Source organism: Ylistrum balloti, unplaced genomic scaffold, assembly GCF_031769215.1.
Source record: "Ylistrum balloti isolate Yb309-2 unplaced genomic scaffold, AGI_CSIRO_Ybal_v1 Utg369586, whole genome shotgun sequence".
Lineage (NCBI taxonomy): Eukaryota > Metazoa > Mollusca > Bivalvia > Pectinida > Pectinidae > Ylistrum > Ylistrum balloti.
Window position 1 is genome coordinate 548,230 of NW_026781874.1, and position 20,966 is coordinate 569,195.

General features: G+C 37.3%; 1 protein-coding gene across 1 annotated transcript; it reads left to right on the plus strand.

Annotated features, from left to right (window-relative positions):
- The first annotated feature begins 12,153 nt into the window (after positions 1-12,153).
- LOC132543822 (heat shock 70 kDa protein 12A-like) lies at positions 12,154-20,563 on the plus strand. The gene is made up of 6 exons (XM_060207342.1): positions 12,154-12,462; positions 13,748-13,830; positions 16,156-16,486; positions 18,566-18,802; positions 19,072-19,222; positions 19,491-20,563. Exons 1-6 carry the CDS (start codon positions 12,154-12,156, stop codon positions 20,561-20,563), a joined length of 2,184 nt encoding a protein of 727 aa, XP_060063325.1.
- Positions 20,564-20,966: the final 403 nt, after the last annotated feature.

A 20,966-nucleotide genomic window follows, 5' to 3' on the forward strand; every position in this document is an offset into this window, starting at 1 on the left:
CTCACCCGTATATCCTCAGTAACATCCCCTACCCGCCCTCCCTTACCCGTATATCCTCAGTTACCGCCCCTCCCTTACCCGTATATCCTCAGTTACCGTCCCTCCCCTTACCCGTATATCCTCAGTTACCGTCCCTCCCCTTACCCGTATATCCTCAGTTACCGTCCCTCCCTTACCCGTATATCCTCAGTTACCGCCCCTCCCTTACCCGTATATCCTCAGTTACCGTCCCTCCCCTTACCCGTCTATCCTCAGTTACCGTCCCTCCCCTTACCTGTCTATCCTCAGTTGCCTTTTACAATGTAGACATTTAAACAATGATGCGACAGCTAACATACCACTGGGACTAATTCATCGAACTTTTAATATCTTTCCAATACCTGTCTACATGTTTAAGGATGGAACATCATCACTAACTTTCAACTGTACAAAATAATTAATTTCATATATATATATATATTATATTATTAGTTACACATTACACATTAAGTATCAAGTGCTAATATGAACCTTCATAGTTGCGAAGACTTGGAGTAATACCGATTTTAATTTCCCTAAAGGGACAGAGTACTAACTTAACAAGCATAATATATTGATAGAAAAGGTTTCGCTTGATCTGACTTCGAAACTAGTTTATGCATGATGTAAACTGCGTTTGAAGCAGCCTTGTAGTGACGACTATCTTCGGTACCAGGGCAAATCTGCAATAAAGGCACAATGAAAACCAGACACTGTGAAAAAATGTACTTTCGCTTTCAATTAAACTCTCAATTAGCTCCTAACAAAAACCACTCATTACAACTCATTTCCAATAAATGTAATTACATAGCCCATAACCATCACATCTGCTTTCTGATATTGTTGTTTACGTTTCGGATATCATGAACGGTTGAATGATTCCCAATGTGTGTATTCATGCTTAAAGGGTGTTTGTATTTGTTTCGATATAAATGATAAATTATCACAGCATTGCCAGGATTGTAAATTTATTTCCTGTAGACTTACAACTATATTATTAATGTTATATCGTTATATAACATCGGCTTAATACATTACAATACAAACTAATATTCAGAGATCAAAGAAAAGCGGAACAGCTCACAAACTATCTGATGAAATCAGGTTATTAACTTACTGAGAAAATAAATACTAGCCGTGATTGCTTGACACAGCAAAGTATCGGTAATTGTGAAAGATGCTAGTTTTAAAAGTGAATTTCTCGGAGTGGAAAAGGAGGTGTGGTGACGGTGTAATTCTAAACCTTGTTCTCTCCATGAAGTATCAGAAGCAGGTATTGGACTAGGGTCCCAGACACATCGCTTCCACGTGTTGTTGTCGCACGTGAATGGCACGCGTTGGCACCTAGAGAGATCGACATAAAGTAATATACCGCTAATCGTGATACTCAATAAATAATAAATACTGATATTTACCTGCTGATAGCAATTTAAACACTACATGACAGCATTCATAATTAGATGTTGTCGCTTGTTTATTTGTTTCCAATCAATTTACTCTCCCATGTCATACATAATCGCTGACTTAGTGGAACCCAGTTCCATAGGGGAAACTTTCTAATTTCAACATCATTCCCGAGATCGGGTTTACATCTTTTTCGAACAAAAGAAAATCTTACATAGATTTATTAATACAATTATGATGCCATTTATGAAATTTCATACAAAGGAAACACCCATCTCTGTACCATAGAACAGCAGTTTACATATTTACGATGCGACTGAATGACTGAAAGACCACAATATACACAGGAGTTGTCTTTCTTGATGATATATATATATATATGTGTGTATGTAGACAGTTACGTATAACAGATTCCGAGTGTAAGATATTAGCATGTTTTACCATGCATCCTAAACCTGTTGACACTAAGGAATAATTCAACAAATTACATACTTCACCAATCAAACACTCTGTCCGAATTGTCGTCAGAAAAGTAAAGAGATTCTAAAGCCCATATAATACATGGTATGATCAAATGTCAAAATATTGAAGAATTAATCAGATGAAAAACCAGTTATCTGATATCAGATTTAGACCAAAGCAAGTGAAATTTCAAATATCCATTTATTTTTCGATATTTGTAGAAATCATTAAGGAATTCGAAATAATGAAAAGTTCCGATTTTGATAACAGAATTCGCAGTTGATACATTCCCGTTTTACATTTCGTGGGTACTTTTATTTCATCAGATATTTACAACGCTATCTCAGTTTAAACAAAAAAACAAAACAAACAAAATAACTTATTGAATGTTGAAACCAATTCATGCCCCGTGCAAATTAGTGTTTTATATTCATTAAATAATCTTAGTTTTTTTAGTAGGACAACCAATTGAATATTTCTTTTCATTGTAGCTTCTGTGTTTCTGTGTTTTTTATACCAATGTTGATTTAACAAAAAATCAAATGATATGGACAACAGTCATTAATATGCAAAGTGACGTATGTTACCAGCTACTTTTAACCGGAACCTGTATGGTACCCTTTACCGCCATGAATAGACACTCTATACTGTCCCTGAATGGTTCCATATACCGCCATAAATAGACACTCTAAACTGTCCCTGAATGGTACCATACACCGCCATGAATAGACATTCTAAACTGTCCCTGAATGGTACCATACACCGCCATGAATAGACATTCTAAACTGTCCCTGAATGGTACCATATACCGCCATGAATAGACATTCTAAACCATCCCTGAATGGTACCATATACCGCCATGAATAGACATTCTAAACTGTCCCTGAATTGTACCATATACCGCCATGAATAGACATTCTAAACCATCCCTGAATGGTACCATATACCGCCATGAATAGACATTCTAAACTGTCCCTGAATAGTACCATATACCGCCATGAATAGACACTCTAAACCATCCCTGAATGGTACCATATACCGCCATGAATAGACATTCTAAACTGTCCCTGAATGGTACCATACACCGCCATGAATAGACATTCTAAACTGTCCCTGAATTGTACCATATACCGCCATGAATAGACACTCTATACTGTCCCTGAATGGTATCATATACCGCCATGAATAGACACTCTAAACTGTCCCTGAAGGGTACCATATACCGCCATGAATAGACATTCTAAACTGTCCCTGAATGGTACCATATACCGCCATGAATAGACACCCTATACGGACCCTGTATGGTACCATATACCGCCATGAATAGACACTCTAAACTGTCCCTGAATGGTACCATATACGGTAATGATTGGACGCTCCGAACTGTCCCTGAAGGGTACCATACACCACCGTCAATAAACAGTTTCTGGCGGATTCTCTATACTGATGTTGTTCTGACCACTATCTTCAACTTCATGTTATGCCAACTAGAATATTTCTTTTACGAATAATATTACGCTAGACAGACATGAACTAGATCAACTCTCACACAACCACGTGGGATAGGATAAGGTATTATATACAATTACACAATCATTTCACGGGCTCAAGCATCAACAATATGTACAGTTCTAATTAAGGTAATCAGTTATTCAGATGTGGCCCATTAAAAACGCAACATTGATCACAGAAGCACATTGGCTGATCACAGTTGCCTTGGCGCTTCAAAATAGATCAATACAAACAATACATTGGATACACTGAAATTCGATTCACTTATTGATTTTTTATGAATAGGACTACTTTAACAGTTTTGACCGATAATATTTCAACTATAGATAATAAAACAATACAAGGGTTAATGGAATACAATAGTAATCAATTGTCACCGTTGGCAGAGTTTAATTTCCCGGTGTCGATTTCAATAGAAAATTTGACCTGATAAGGTAACTGTAGATCAATACCAGGCTGTGTTTGTATAGGAGAAAGCCGTAGAAACAATGGCGAACAATGGCGGACAATCCCAGTGGCACTCCTCCAGTGCATTGTTAATGTCGTTACGGGAATTGGTGCTGGACAAACGGGTTTGTCTTTGATTGGTTCCTGTTGTTAGATATTGGCCCGGGAGTAGATCATTTGTTTGGACAGTCCGATGCCATTTCCCCTATTGAACAAGTCAAGTAACGGTACACACTTCGGGCACAAGATTGCCAACAACGAATTTAACATGCAGGATCACTGAAAACTATTTTCGTGTGTTTTTATCTAGAAGTAGTGGGCATTCATTAGTATCAATAACCAAAATTCAACTATTGTTCTTCCCGAACACCCACGCCCTGTTCTGTTGACACACTCCAATCCATGTTCTATTGTCAGCTTCCGGGTCTTTTTTATTAACAGTCTCCTTAACAACGTCAGTGGATTCTCTCCCTTTCATATTAAGGTGTATGTACCTTACTCCAATGAAAACCTTCGTGCTGTACAGTGTTGGCAGTCAATGATCTTGGCTTAATTGATTGATATTCTATACTCTATGTACATTGCTCTGTTTCCAGCTTTCGAAACCTTGTTGCATTGACAGTCTCCGTAAATCACCGTTTTAACTTTGCCGCATCGTACTTAAATGTATTGACAGATTTCATATGTAATTATATTGACAGCCTTCTTGTGTAATTATATTGACAGTGTTCTTGTGTAATTGAATTGACAGCCTTCGTGTGTATTTGTTTTGACAGCCTTCGTGTGTAATTGCATTAACAGTCTTCATGTGTAATTGTATTGACAGCCTTCGTGTGTAATTTTATTGACAGCATTCGTGTGTAATTGTATTGACAGCATTCGCGTGTAATTGTATTAACAGTCTTCATGTGTAATTGTATTGACAGCCTTCGTGTGTAATTTTATTGACAGCATTCGTGTGTAATTGTATTGACAGCCTTCGTGTGTAATTGTATTGACAGCCTTCGTGTGTATTTGTTTTGACAGCCTTCGTGTGTAATTGTATTAACAGTCTTCATGTGTAATTGTATTGACAGCCTTCGTGTGTAATTTTATTGACAGCCTTCGTGTGTAATTGTACTAACATCCTTCGTATGTAATTGTATTGACAGCCTTCGCGTGTAATTGTATTCACAGCCTTCGTGTGTAATTGTATTGACAGTCGTCGCGTGTAATTGTATTGACAGCCTTCGTGTGTAATTGTATCGACAGCCTTCGTGTGTAATTGTATCGACAGCCTTCGTGTGTAATTGTATTGACAGCATTCGTGTGTAATTGTATTGACAGCCTTCGTGTGTAATTGTATTGACAGCCTTCGTGTGTAATTGTATTGATTCTATAAACAGCCTTCGTGTGTAATTGTATTGACAGCCTTCGCGTGTAATTGTATTGACAGCCTTCGTGTGTATTTGTTTTGACAGCCTTCGTGTGTAATTTTATTGACAGCATTCGTGTGTAATTGTATTGACAGCCTTCGCGTGTAATTGTACTAATATCCTTCGTATGTAATTGTATTGACAGCCTTCTTGTGTAATTGTATTGACAGCCTTCGTGTGTAATTGTATTGACAGTCGTCGCGTGTAATTGTATTGACAGCCTTCGTGTGTAATTGTATCGACAGCCTTCGTGTGTAATTGTATTGACAGCATTTGTGTGTAATTGTATCGACAGCCTTCGTGTGTAATTGTATTGACAGCCTTCGTGTGTAATTGTATTGACAGTGTTCTTGTGTAACTGTATTGACAGCCTTCGTGTGTAATTCTATAAACAGCCTTCGTGTGTAATTGTATTGACAGCCTTCGTGTGTAATTGTATTGACAGCCTTCGTGTGTAATTGTATTGACAGTCGTCGCGTGTAATTGTATTGACATTCTTCGTGTATAATTATATTGACAGCCTTCGTGTGTTATTGTATTGACAGTCGTCCCGTGTAATTGTATTGACAGCCTTCGCGTGTAATTGTAGTAACATCCTTCGTATGTAATTGTATTGACAGCCTTCGTGTGTAATTGTATTGACAGCCTTCGTGTGTTATTGTATTGACAGCCTTCTTGTGTAATTGTATTGACAGCCTTCGCGTGTAATTGTATTGACAGCCTCCGTATGTAATTATATTGACAGCCTTCGTGTGTAATTGTATTGACAGCCTTCTTGTGTAATTGTATCGACAGCTTTCTTGTGTAATTGTATTGACAGTGTTCTTGTGTAATGGTATTGACAGAATTCGTGTGTAATGGTATTGACAATCGTCGCGTGTAATTGTATTGACATTCTTCGTGTATAATTATATTGACAGCCTTCGTGTGTAATTGTATTGACAGCCTTCGCGTGTAATTGTATTGACAGTGTTCTTGTGTAATGGTATTGACAGTCGTCGCGTGTAATTGTATTGACAGCCTTCGTGTGTAATTGTATTGACAGCCTTCGTGTGTAATTGTATTGACAGTCGTCGCGTGTAATTGTATTGACAGCCTTCGTGTGTAATTGTATTGACAGCCTTCGTGTGTAATTGTATTGACAGCCTTCGCGTGTAATTGTACTAACATCCTTCGTATGTAATTGTATTGACAGTCGTCCCGTGTAATTGTATTGACAGCCTTCGTATGTAATTGTATTGACAGCCTTCTTGTGTAATTGTATTGACAGCCTTCGTGTGTAATTGTATTGACAGTCGTCGCGTGTAATTGTATTGACAGCCTTCGTGTGTAATTGTATCGACAGCCTTCGTGTGTAATTGTATTGACAGCATTTGTGTGTAATTGTATCGACAGCCTTCGTGTGTAATTGTATTGACAGCCTTCGTGTGTAATTGTATTGACAGTGTTCTTGTGTAACTGTATTGACAGCCTTCGTGTGTAATTCTATAAACAGCCTTCGTGTGTAATTGTATTGACAGCCTTCGTGTGTAATTGTATTGACAGCCTTCGTGTGTAATTGTATTGACAGTGTTCTTGTGTAATGGTATTGACAGCCTTCGTGTGTAATTGTATTGACAGTCGTCGCGTGTAATTGTATTGACATTCTTCGTGTATAATTATATTGACAGCCTTCGTGTGTAATTGTATTGACAGTCGTCGCGTGTAATTGTATTGACAGCCTTCGCGTGTAATTGTAGTAACATCCTTCGTATGTAATTGTATTGACAGCCTTCGTGTGTAATTGTATTGACAGCCTTCGTGTGTTATTGTATTGACAGCCTTCTTGTGTAATTGTATTGACAGCCTTCGTGTGTAATTGTATTGACAGCCTCCGTATGTAATTCTATAAACAGCCTTCGTGTGTAATTGTATTGATAAGCCTTCTTGTGTAATTGTATTGACAGCCTTCGTGTTTAATTGTATTGACAGTGTTCTTGTGTAATGGTATTGACAGCCTTCGTGTGTAATTGTATTGACAGTCGTCGCGTGTAATTGTATTGACATTCTTCGTGTATAATTATATTGACAGCCTTCGTGTGTAATTGTATTGACAGTCGTCCCGTGTAATTGTATTGACAGCCTTCGCGTGTAATTGTAGTAACATCCTTCGTATGTAATTGTATTGACAGCCTTCGTGTGTAATTGTATTGACAGCCTTCGTGTGTAATTGTATTGACAGCCTTCGTGTGTAATTGTATTGACAGCCTTCGTGTGTAATTGTATTGACAGCCTTCGTGTGTAATTATATTGACATCCTTCGTGTGTAATTGTATAGACAGCCTTCGTGTGTAATTGTATTGACAGTGTTCTTGTGTAATGGTATTGACAGCCTTCGTGTGTAATTGTATTGACAGTCGTCGCGTGTAATTGTATTGACATTCTTCGTGTATAATTATATTGACAGCCTTCGTGTGTAATTGTATTGACAGCCTTCGTGTGTAATTGTATTGACAGCCTTCGCGTGTAATTGTACTAACATCCTTCGTATGTAATTGTATTGACAGCCTTCGTGTGTAATTGTATTGACAGCCTTCGTGTGTTATTGTATTGACAGCCTTCTTGTGTAATTGTATTGACAGCCTTCGTGTGTAATTGTATTGACAGCCTCCGTATGTAATTATATTGACAGCCTTCGTGTGTAATTGTATTGACAGCCTTCTTGTGTAATTGTATCGACAGCTTTCTTGTGTAATTGTATTGACAGCCTTCGTGTGCTATTATATTGACAGCCTTCGTTCTTTGCTGAATTGGCAACCTTTGTACCTTTCCTTGTCGACAACCTTCGCATATTAATGTGTCGATAACCTTCTTACTTCTTAGTGTACGAAATGGTAAAGAATCGGCCAACTGATTCGGCGGTACAGTTATCCCATGTACTCTAAGGTAGAAAATGGTGTGACGATATGGAAATAAAGATTACATAAAAAGTACACAAGATGGTAACAATGGACTGCAGTCGACGATATCTCGTAATAGATTTGAGAGTCTGACCAGCCGCGTGTTTTCCTTGCCGAATATTTTAGTATTTACCATGTCAATTATATGATTTTGTTTGGAATTATTTGTGAAAGCCAATTTATTGAACCAGGACTGAAAATGCCTGAGCTCTGATCGGATGAATATATTTTCTTTATAGAATTCGGACTCCGAATCTCCTGCCTGTTTCTCACATATACGAAGTGTTGCAGTTCTCGAGTCCGTTTTGTAAACGCATTCTACCTCGTTCTGTTTGAGTGTTTTATCGTGGTTGGGCGCGAATATTTAGGAGATCCTTGTGAGGTCTCATGGTTGATGCAATATCCTGACTACGGTAAAAGATCTAATTGGTTTCTGACAGACCCGTAAGGAATATTCCCTCCTTAGTGTGACGTCACTCGGTCTTTTCTTCGCTTTGTAGTAATTCGTTGTTAGAATTCTAATTTTTGTTTAAGTGACGCCACAATGCTTATGATGGTACAAAGAAATAAGTTGATGTTATCAATGGACCAGCAAGCGGAGACATGATAGCGCACTCTCCGTTCACCTGACTGACCGGGCTTTGACTCGTCGAGCGAACGTGGAGAGTCATGGCGTCTAAGTCCCTAGGTATTGCGGTTTCCTCTGAGCCTACTTGTACACATGTCTCCTTGCACATATATGTACGTATATGCTAGAAGGAACTGTGACGGTAACAGGGTACATTCTTCTATGTAACAAATATCTTTAAATGTCAATGTTACAATTGGGTATAAATGTCTATTTGCCACTGTCCGTGCTGGTTTGTGCAAGTTTGGCCGTTTGTACATGTTTCAAGGAATAGTGTTATGTTCTTTGCGTTGCTGTTTCCTGTTAATAGATTGGGTCCGGTGTTTGAGATTCATCAGGTCCATCCTCCTGTTGAAACGAATACTATACACTACAGTAAATAGATATGAGTTACGTGTGTGTTTAACGACTGTACCGTTAAGAAACACAAAGGGACATCAGGGTAATTTTTTTCAGAAAAAGAAAGGGCACCCACTGTTTTGTTGTTGAGTTATGTATCGATAACAACATGCTAGATTTTGATAAATTGTCATTTCAACACACTCGAGATGATCTCCGCGTGTTAAAGTTCAAACTCAAATTCAGAAGAAGAGTAAACAAATAAGATTCATTATGAAAACATAGAGCAAGGAGAATAAGACCAGGTGTTCAGTAAGGGTTAGTGTCGTCTTCTTCAATTCTACATAAAACTATTCAGCGACGTTAAGATTACCTCTCTAACATGCTAAATAGTTCATATACATTGTACATAGTTTCTGACGTCGATTACTAGCTAATCTTTTTTAAGTCTCAGATTTAGACCAGATCTAGAAAACGTCATGGTTCTGTCATTGTTTTTTTTTTAAACATTCCCCTATGTCCTGCTAGAAATTGTATGACTGAGCTTATATCATTACTAAACTATACCGTATCTTTTTCTAACTTTGAACTGAAAAATGAAGTTCAATTGCGTGTCTTTTGTACAATCCTGTAAAGTCGCGCAAGGATACAACCTAGTATCTTTTATTCAACAGTCGATTTCTATTAAGGTATTAGGGATACCGGGAACAATCCCTTCCCTTAGAGTAAATATAACTACAGTTTACATGCTAAAATAAACTTTGTACAGTACACATTAACTAGGTCAATCAATAATACAGCTATTTAAACAAAGAATTTTACTATTTCTTTGTTTGAACAGGTTAAACATCTAAACATCATTGGCTGCCTTTTTCTGATACCGCCTGATAAATATTCGCTTCTAGATGTCATCTTTCCTGTAAAGACTTTGCATTATTTAAACAAATTGATAAATAATATTGCTTATTTGTAACCTAGAACAATTGTAAATGGTTTTCTAGATAATTGTGAGGCAGATAATGGGAAATATAATAGCTTGGTGTATAGAATTCACGTTCGGACCTTTTTCTAGGCCAATCAGCTAATACAACAGGGCTAAGTATATTGTGTATTCAATAGAACAGTACTGAATTTATGGTGCGTATGGATGATTGAATTTCTGGGTTACAATACGTTCGTTGTGTTTGGTGTCAAATCTGCTACTGGTGACCGCTTTTTGCATCTGTCTGTCTGTCCGTCCGTCCGTCTCTCTCTCTCTCTCCTCCCCCCCCCCCCCCTTCTCTCTCTCTCTCTCTCTCTCTCTCTCTCTCTCTCTCTCTCTCTCTCTCTCTCTCTCTCTCTCCTTCTCTCTCTCTCCCTTCTCTCTCTCTCTCTCCCTCTCTCAGTGAAATAAATAAATAAATAAAAGAGCTTGCATACAAGTCCTTCACAGTAAGATATTTGTCAAAAAACTGAATGTAATGTCCACTATAATCAGATGTATTTGAATGACTACAAAATAAATTCTAACAAGACAGAGAGTTAAAGAATAACATTTTTTAAAATTCCCAATTTTAAAAACAAATCGTGGTAGAAACTCCATGCACATGAACGCCCAGCTTTGCGTGATCATCGAAGCTTTTTGCTTATAATGCATAATTCAGTGTGTTCCAATCAATGTTTTTTGTTTAAAATGAGTCGCTGTAAGCCTAATTGGAATAAACATACGGATTGAAGAGTGAGAAGTCGATAGCTAAATCAACCAATCAAGCTATACTGACTGTTGTCTGCGAAATGTGACATCCGGGTACATCTGTGTCCAACTCAATATACAGACACATTTAGAAAGTCTTGGAGAATCACTAACCCAGTTATCTTGTCCTAAAGACAAGCCTTTGTTATATGTACTTAAAATGTACATTGTTTAAGCTATATCATATTTCATCTTTCATGTAAGTAACATGCCGACGATAAAACATTTCCAAGAACTGATTTTCAGTCGTATCCAATCCATTTGAATTGATGTTTTTAAATCCCGATTATCAACCAAGAAAGCAGGTTACAGCGAAGTCAATAGGGGATTGCCTCCGATAATTTTACGTTCATTTTTACCATCAGCACGAGCGGAGGGAATATCAAGTGAACATACAAGGACATATACCACAAGCATGCGCATGTGCTGAACACATTGCACAATGTATGTTTCGTGTATAAGCGTTTACATTATGAATATTTCATTTGACACCATTACCATGACTTGTAATGTTTAGTTACGGTTTCGCCATTTTAATGGGTGGGTGACGTGAAAAACTCTACAAAGTCTCGTGTTTCTTTTTAAAAACTACAACCTTTATGGAAAGCTTATTCATTTTATTCTCTAAAGGGTGGCCCTGAAATAGACGCAGAATTGGATACCTTTATTCAGTCATATTATTCATCACCAAGTCACGCATATTAATGAACGAATTAAGTGCATATGTGTTGGAAGAGGAACCAGAATGTATCATGTTTCTTTTGCTTTGCTGTGGTTAAACACAGAATGGTTCAGCGAGAACATTGTAGGAGCTACAATAGGTTCCATCACAAGTGTCATCCACTTATCAACCACAGTTACCAACATACAAGAACGCATGCAAAATTCATGGCATGCATAAAGGATGCGTTGAATATAGATAGGTACAGAAGTTTTGTCTGGACCAGAGTAACAAGATAACGACCTGGGGTGTGGAATAGACTTCACAATACCTTCATTTGGAATCCTTCTTCTCGAAAAGCGGATTCTCATTGACATTACCGTCGTAAAAAGTGATAGTGTTATCGGACAGCCATACGGGGTCAAAAAAGCGTGCCTTGTGAAGTAGTCTGCGTATGAAATATGACTTCCGAAGTATAATCAAGATAGGAAACGCATTTATTCTTTCCTCGCTGAAAATATCTGCTGCCTAAGTTACAGACCAGACACCACAGATACCGGTGGTGGTGCCGTAACATCCGCTCCTCCATATACAAAATGCCGCTGAAGGGTGGAGCTACGATTAAACGGAAAGAGTCCCAGAAGAATCTTAACAAGTCATCGAGACCTAATAGTGAAAACCCGAAGAAAAAAACTGTGAAAAAGAGAACCTCCAATCTGAGTACTAACTCCGTCGTTTACGAGGAACCAATAAATCTCAAACCACTACGAAAAAAGAAGTTTAAAAATAACAACACCACAGCAGAGCCTACTGACGACCAGTTGATGTTTGAAAATGGGGGAGACAGTGGAACACATCGCCCCGATGATAACCAGTATATGGAGAGACCAGACTGGATTGATGAGGTCTATTTACAATATTTGGCGTTTTTAATATTTGGAAACGAGATCGATGTTAGAATTTTAGTAATGGTCATAACTTTCAAACTTATTTTGTTATTTTCATTATCTTAAACATAAACCATATGTATATAAATATATATCTGTGGTGTAAACGTTTAGGTTTTGTAATAGTTATCATCTTTATATATTAATGTCATACTCGTTTTGAATCAAGTTCTATGATGTAAACTTGAAATTAATTAGCGGCTCGAACCATATAGTCAACCACATGAGTTTCAGACTGCAGAGTTGATTATGTTTTGGAATATTTACTTTAAAGTGTATGACAACTTACATTTACTGAAATTATTTATATCATGAGGTGCTGTAATAAGAATACTTTTTGTTGTTGGATGTTGTCGATGCCTGTTAGTATGACAGGGGTTGTTTCCTGAAGCAGAAGACGCTTACTCATCTGGAACACCTCTTATTCTCCTTGCATTTGTTCAGGAGTCTTCGGATCACCTTTCTTTTGTTTATACTTTGTCCTAGTTTTATTGTTTTTAGAGTTTGAATTAAGATTATGTTTTTCACTTAGTTTAAAATGATAAATTAAAGTTCAATTTGAATTCGGATTTTAAAGTATCAAACCTGTTTATAAGTGATCCTCGCATCTGAAGCGACGTAGGGACATGCCGTTATTTTCACACGCCATAAATGTATGTCTATTGGAGTATGTCATCTTTCGTGATATTATCTTTTTTTATTACATTCCTTTTTTACGTTCAATACCGACTTTCTTCTCTTGAAAGATATGCTGTTGTATACATTGCGACTCGTTTCAAGTTTACACTTCCGTCTTCTGTCATCGCATTCTGCATTTCTTTGTTCTTCTGACCTTTCATGTGTGTGTGTTTTTGGGGGTTTTTTTTCTTTCAAATACTATGGTGGTATATGGAATTTTCATGTTCTGAAATGACACTAGAATGCTTGTATTGGCTCGATAGTAACTGAACCGAGTATAAAGCAAACGAAGATAGCATTGAAACCTACCTAACCGAAAGACTTCATGAAGGGATTAAAATATTACGGTAATCTGCAAAATTGCAGGATTTATCAACGTCCTTTGGATTTAGTGGGCTTTTGTTAAGCTTGTCAGACAAACACAGCTCACTCTGATCTGCTTTCCTGATGGAACCTTTCAGATTTCTGTAGTTCATCACTATCTACTTTTTATCTTCCTTAGCAGTTCCTTTATCGTCTATTTTCCTATCGATCTTAAAGATACATTTTCTGGTTTTTTCTTCAGACGATTCCTGATGATGCTATACCAGATGCAGAAATGAGGCAGCATAGATCGGTTGACTCCGGAGGGCGAGAATCCCTCGCTAGGTAAGGTCATTCTATTTCATCCTATATTCTAGAACTTTACTCAATGAATAAATAAATAAATGTGTTTGTGTAGCTATTTCTTCTCAATCTCGAACACCCGTCCCAGATCTACATAATTTTAAAAAGACCATATTATCCATGTTATCATATATGTAATCAAGTGTAGCCATTCACATCTGTATAACTAAGTGTACCCATTGATATTTGTATAACTAAGTGTACCCATTGATATTTGTATAACTAAGTGTACCCACTGACATCTGTATAACTAAGTGTACCCACTGACATCTGTATAACTTAGTGTACCCATTGACATCTGTATAACTAAGTGTACCCACTGACATCTGTATAACTAAGTGTACCCATTGACATCTGTATAACAAAGTGTACCCACTGCCATCTGTATAACTAAGTGTACCCATTGACATTTGTAAAACTTTATGTACCCATTGACTTTTGTATAACTAAATGTACCCATTGACATCTGTATAACTAAGTATACCCATTGTCATCTGTATAACTAAATGAACCCATTGTTATCTGTATAACTAAGTGTACCCACTGACATCTGTATAACTTAGTGTACTCATTGACATCTGTATAACTAGGTATACCCATTGCCATCTGTATAACTAAATGAACCCCTTGACATCTGTATAACTTAGTGTACTCATTGACATCTGTATAACTACGTAAACCCATTGACATCTGTATAACTAAGTATACTCATTGACATTTGTATAACTAAGTGTACCCATTGACATTTGTATAACTTATTGTACCATTTGACATCTGTATAACTAAGTGTACCATTTGACATCTGTATAACTAAGTATACTCATTGACATCTGTATAACTTAGTGTACCTATTGACATCTGTATAACTAAGTGTACCCATTGACATCTGTATAACTAAGTGTACCCACTGACATCTGTATAACTTATTGTACCATTTGACATCTGTATAACTAAGTGTACCATTTGACATCTGTATAACTTAGTGTACCCATTGACATCTGTATAACTTAGTGTACCCATTGACATCTGTATAACTAGGTGTACCATTTGACATCTGTATAACTTAGTGTACCCATTGACATCTGTATAACTTAGTGTACCCATTGACATTTGTATAACTAAGTGTACCCATTGACATTTGTATAACTAAGTGTACCATTTGACATCTGTATAACTTAGTGTACCCATTGACATCTGTATAACTTAGTGTACCCATTGACATTTGTATAACTAAGTGTACCCATTGACATTTGTATAACTAAGTGTACCCACTGACATCTGTATAACTAAGTGTACCCATTGACATCTGTATAACTAAGTGTACCCATTGACATTTGTATAACTAAGTGTACCCACTGACATCTGTATAACTTATTGTACCATTTGACATCTGTATAACTTAGTGTACCCATTGACATCTGTATAACTAAGTGTACCATTTGACATCTGTATAACTTAGTGTACCCATTGACATCTGTATAACTTAGTGTACCCATTGATATTTGTATAACTTAGTGTACCCTCTGACATCTGTATAACTAAGTGTACCCATTAACATTTGTATAACTAAGTGTACCCATTTATATTTGTATAACTTAGAGTACCCTCTGACATCTGCATAACTAAGTGTACCCATTAACATTTGTATAACTAAGTGTACCCATTAACATTTGTATAACTAAGTGTACCCGTTTATATTTGTATAACTTAGAGTACCCATATATATTTGTATAACTTAGTGTACCCATTGATATGTGTATAACTAAATGAACCCATTAACATTTGTATAACTAAGTGTACCCATTGACATCTGTATAACTAAGTGTACCATTGACATCTGTATAACTTATTGCACCATGTGACATCTGTATAACTTAGTGTACCCATTGACATCTGTATAACTTAGTGTACCCATTGACATCTGTATAACTTAGTGTACCCATTGACATCTGTATAACTTAGTGTACCCATTGATATTTGTATAACTTAGTGTACCCATTGACATCTGTATAACTAAGTGTACCCATTTACATTTGTATAACTAAGTGTATCCATTTACATTTGTATAACTTAGAGTACCCATTTACATTTGTATAACTAAGTGTACCCATTGACATCTGTATAACTAAGTGTACCCATATATATTTGTATAACTTAGAGTACCCATATATATTTGTATAACTTAGAGTACCCTCTGACATCTGTATATTGACGTCGTTTTTCCCTGTAGCACCAGTTTGTTTGTGATTACAATATCATCATCGACAAGATAGACCAGTTTAATTGTTAAATATTACAACGTTTCAGGGTGCGCTGCTCTCCCGCCGGCCTCACCAATGGAGTGGCGGATATTATCGCCGCCATTGACATAGGCTCCACCTACTCTGGCTACAGTTTTGGTATCGTTGATGATTTGAACAAAGACAGAACAGCCATGTTTATGAATAAGACATGGATTTCAGGGAATCCTCGCCTGACTACCATGAAGGCACCAACATCCGTCCTGTTCACCCCCGAGAAACGGTTCCACTCATTTGGTTATGAGGCAGAGTGGAAGTACAGTCAGCTTTCAGCCGACAAGGTCAATGGCGGATGGTACTACTTCCGGCGATTTAAAATGGCGCTGTTGACAGATGAAGTACGTGGTTTTTAACCGTTGTTATTATCTCTGATATTTGTATTTTATCTTATTTTCTTTATACAATTTTACATATTCATTATTGATTAAACGGACGCTTTGGTGGCTAGATCTCGACAATGTACAGACAGTGGAATTAGATGAAGCATGCCCCTAGCATCACTGATACGTTCTATAAGATTGTACAAAATACGCACAGGTGTGAATAACACTTTTCAATACTGATTTAGAATCAGTTACAGAAAAGTCATGGAATGAAGTAAAACTGCATCAAACAGCTGTTTCGTCCGTCTATGACTCGTCAGTGATACTTCGGGCCTAAATCGTTGAAACATAGGAGATGAATGAAAATTAATCGACAAAAAACATCTGTATATGATGAGGAATTAGATCAATTACTCAATAAATTTTGATATTTCTGATAATTCCAAAAGAATGTCAAGCACGTGTGAATATTCTGAACCGTTCCACGAGTCCAATTGCTTAAAACGTGCCAAACAATCCGAACAGCTGTTTCATGCATTTTAAACTTTTTTTATTTGGCAATTTATTGTATATATTTAAAAATTCTATTGGAAAGTGTTGTTCTCGTGTGCATGGTTTGTACAATCTTTTGTTATATGAACATATGTCATCATATCCGGGACAAAAACATAGGTGGACGATTTAACAAATACTGCAAATCACTTATATTTCGCGTGGGACTTATTTTCGCATTTATACGAGTCAATCCCGAATTAAAATTCCTTGTGATTGTTTGTACGAAAATAACGCGTGTTGATTCGGTTACTGACATAGGAGTCTTGAAGAATGTCTCTAAAAGCTGACAATTTGCGAATTTTCAGTCATTTCTAGATCAGCTTCCGCGAAATCCAGTATTTGCGATTGTGTCTGAACAAGTAAGTTCGCGAAATAAGTTGTTCGCGAAATCTAAGTAATTTCTAGTAATTCTTATGGATGTGATAAGATGTTTGATTTTTGTGTAGATTCTGTCTGTAAGAAAAGCATTGTTATAGTTGACACGATGTGTTAATACTGTGACACGTCTTTAACCTTGTCGGTACTGAAGCATTCAGATTATCGATGATCACTATTCCCATGTGGAACTAGAGACTCACTTGACATGGCTGCATTATTTAGGTGGATTCGTCATTGTTATACAAACGACTGACAGTGAAAGCTCCAGCACCCTGGATACGGATGCTATCTTCATACACATCACTGTGCATAACCACGTTCTAATATCGTGACAATCAATACTAGGCTGGGTATCTACATTACAGTGTCTAGGTCGACCACAAGTTTCCGTGTCAATAATCCCTTGAATCTAATTCTTTACCTACACTATGTCAATGTCGCACGTACTTTGAAATCTTTATTAAATAAAAGTCTCATTTTAAATGACCGCTACTCTTTATTCAGCGGTTCTTTCATTCATTCTGGTCAATTTCCCACAGCTTATAGTTTCCTGAATATTATAGCTGGGAAGGAAATGACTGTGATAGCTCAATTAATTTTTAATGTTTAATTCCATCCCGATGTTACATAGTGAGCCCATTAAATGTAAAGGTTTTCACCCTACATATATCCCCATGACTAACATAAAGTCACTGTCTTCTCTATAATTTATTTGTCTGTCCTACGTATTTCTACACATCACCTTGGCTGTTCATATCCATTTTCCACCTGGTCGTCATTATTACATCAGCTTATTAATGCCTTCAAATCCCCCCATTAGCTAAATGATTTTGTAGTCAATGAACAACGTACTGTTTTATAACTGTGATACGTCACATGATTCGTGACATTTTTGATAATAACGAAACGTCATACTTCATAGTTGAGTCAATAATGGAAATTGACAATGAATTACTGTTGTGTATGGCACAGCAGCTCTTTACAGGGGAAAAATTGAATTAAATCAAATTAAATCAAATCAAATCAAATCAATTTATATGAAAACCAATTCATTAAAGGTAAAACAGACACTATAAATGGACATTTTTGTTGATGTAGTTGTCATGTAACTGTAAAATTCGATTTTATTTATTTATTTATTTATTTATTTATTTTTTGCAGAACCTCAACTCGACTTCAAGTATTCAAGATGATACGGGGAAACCTCTTAGGGCGGCCATGATCTACGGCACTGTACTGAAGACTTTGAAGTCAGCCTTGGTTGAGAACCTGGCCACAACGATGAAGGGCTGCACTGTTCAGTGGGTCCAGGATAATTTCGCCTTCCGGTGGGTGATCACACATCCGGCAGAGTGGTCAGACGACGCCAAGCAGTTTCTTAGACTAGCCGCTAAACAGGTAATAATTGTACACGTCATTATATATATGTAAGCTTATTAAGGGCATGCTATGAAATTATTCGTATACCAGATTTAAGAAAAAAAATTTAGCTGTCGATTCGTGCCATTCTCAGCGATATTTCTCTAACGATTTAGAGAAATCACGATTTCCCAAAAATTGGGCCATTTAGCTAGGCCGACAGAGTTACACACCTTGTTTTTAGTATGAGTGTCTATCGGCAGAAGAGGCTGGTACCTGTGGTAAAAGGATACTTTCTTTTCTTCTAGGCTAGTATACCGGATGTAGTGCTCGTACCGGAACCGGAAGCAGCGGCAATGTATTGTCAGATCAGTAACCTGCATCGTATTAATACACGGAATGGTGAAATAATCTGCATTCAGAAACAGGGTCTTCACTACATGGTTCTTGACATGGGTGGTAGGTTCACGTGACTTAACAATAAAGCATTCCAATAAGAACATCCCTGAAATTTAAATTACACGACTAATGTTAACATAACACCACAAGCAGATCATTGCATTTTTCTTTTCTTGTTTTCTGTCTAAACTAAGCTAGATAAAAGTTTTCCATTACTATCTGTGAGAGGTTTTGTAATACTTCATTGACACTCCGGAAGCAGGCTGATTATACTGTACTGCTCATATTCTTAACCCGCTATACAAACTTGTCTCTACATTTCCTATAGGTGGAACTGTTGATACGACAATCCACGAGTTTGACGAGGAAAACAAGATTAACGAACTTCACACTACCTGTGGTGTGGTGTTTGGCGGTATACGGGTAGATGGCGCTTTCGTCGAGTTCCTGATGAAGGTTATTGGTTTCGAGGTAATGGACAAGTTTGCTCAAAGTTTCCGCGGGGATTTACTAACACTTCACAAAGAATTCGAGTCAAAAAAGCGTGTGTTTGATCCCACCTCTACAGATTATGTTTCAATCAAAGTACCAGCAATACTGCGGAGGATATATGAAGTGAATGAAAAAAAACCCCTTCAACTCAAGGTAGACAATTCCGAGTTCGGGGATCTGGTGAAAATGCACGGGGATAATATTACCATTGATCCAGATATCTTCAATGGATTTTTCAAATCTGCTGGAGAGCAAATTTTGACACACGTCATGAAAGTTCTTAGTTCTAAAAGAGGCAGGAACGTGAAGACAATCGTCATGGTCGGTGGTTTTGCTCAGTCGGCAAGCATCCAAGGCTTAATGCGGAGGAAGTTCCCAGATATGACCATTCTTATGCCGAATGAACCGGAAATGGCTGTGCTGAAAGGCGCCGTTTTATATGGACATGAGTTTGCACCAATAATAAAAATGGACGCAAAACACTCGTATGGATTATCCATAGCATTACCATTCCATAGGCATGACCATCACGAGGACAAAAGATTCAACGCCAGTGGGGTAGATCTGTGTACCGATATATATAGTGAACAGATTGGCAAAGGGGAAACTGTGCGCATAGGCGATTTCGTGACAAAAATGAGTTTGTATGTCAATAGAAAAGGTCAAAAGTGCCTGTCTCTTCCCATGTTTCTAAACACAGGTGACATGTCTCCATTGTATACTACAGATGCAAACTGTCACTTTCTTGGCAAGATGCAGATTTCGCTTGCATCTGATAGAGATATCAATGCACCTATTGTGGTCAGAATGGGACTGACGTATTCGGAACTCCTCGTAGAGGTAGTTGACGAGAGCAATGGACGAACAGTAAGAGACACGTTTCTAGACTCACCGTTAAAGAACGACTGAACACATTGCTGAGTATATAACCAGCGTTAGACAACTGTAAATGGGTGATTATTTATTCCAGTGCCTCCACTTGGATTCGAACTCGTGACCTCTACAAGTCGAAAGAGCTAAAGAGAAGGGCGGTATATTGAGACTAGTATTTACCAAGGTGACGTATATTTTTCCGGAAAAATGCAAGAAGTTTCATACAGGTTTTACATGAAACCGCAAAGTACACAAACAGGACAGTAGTACACTTGTACTGTTTTTTTAAGTGCAGTGTACAAACAGATAAGTTTGATGGTGTCTATTAGGCGTAGATCTTAATTTCTACAGACCCGCTTGTTACTAGGATCAGCTGTATACCAGAATGACAACGTTTCAAAGGATGAATACAAATATACGGATTAGAAAGAAAATGAAG

What these genes read in the sequence shown, in the direction of transcription:
- LOC132543822 (XM_060207342.1), top strand. Translation starts at nt 12,154, where the DNA reads ATGCCGCTGAAGGGTGGAGCTACGATTAAACGGAAAGAGTCCCAGAAG. An exon ending in TGGCGCTGTTGACAGATGAA is followed by an intron (nt 16,487 to 18,565) that starts GTACGTGGTTTT and finishes TATTTTTTGCAG; the next exon opens with AACCTCAACTCGACTTCAAG. An exon ending in TTAGACTAGCCGCTAAACAG is followed by an intron (nt 18,803 to 19,071) that starts GTAATAATTGTA and finishes CTTTTCTTCTAG; the next exon opens with GCTAGTATACCGGATGTAGT.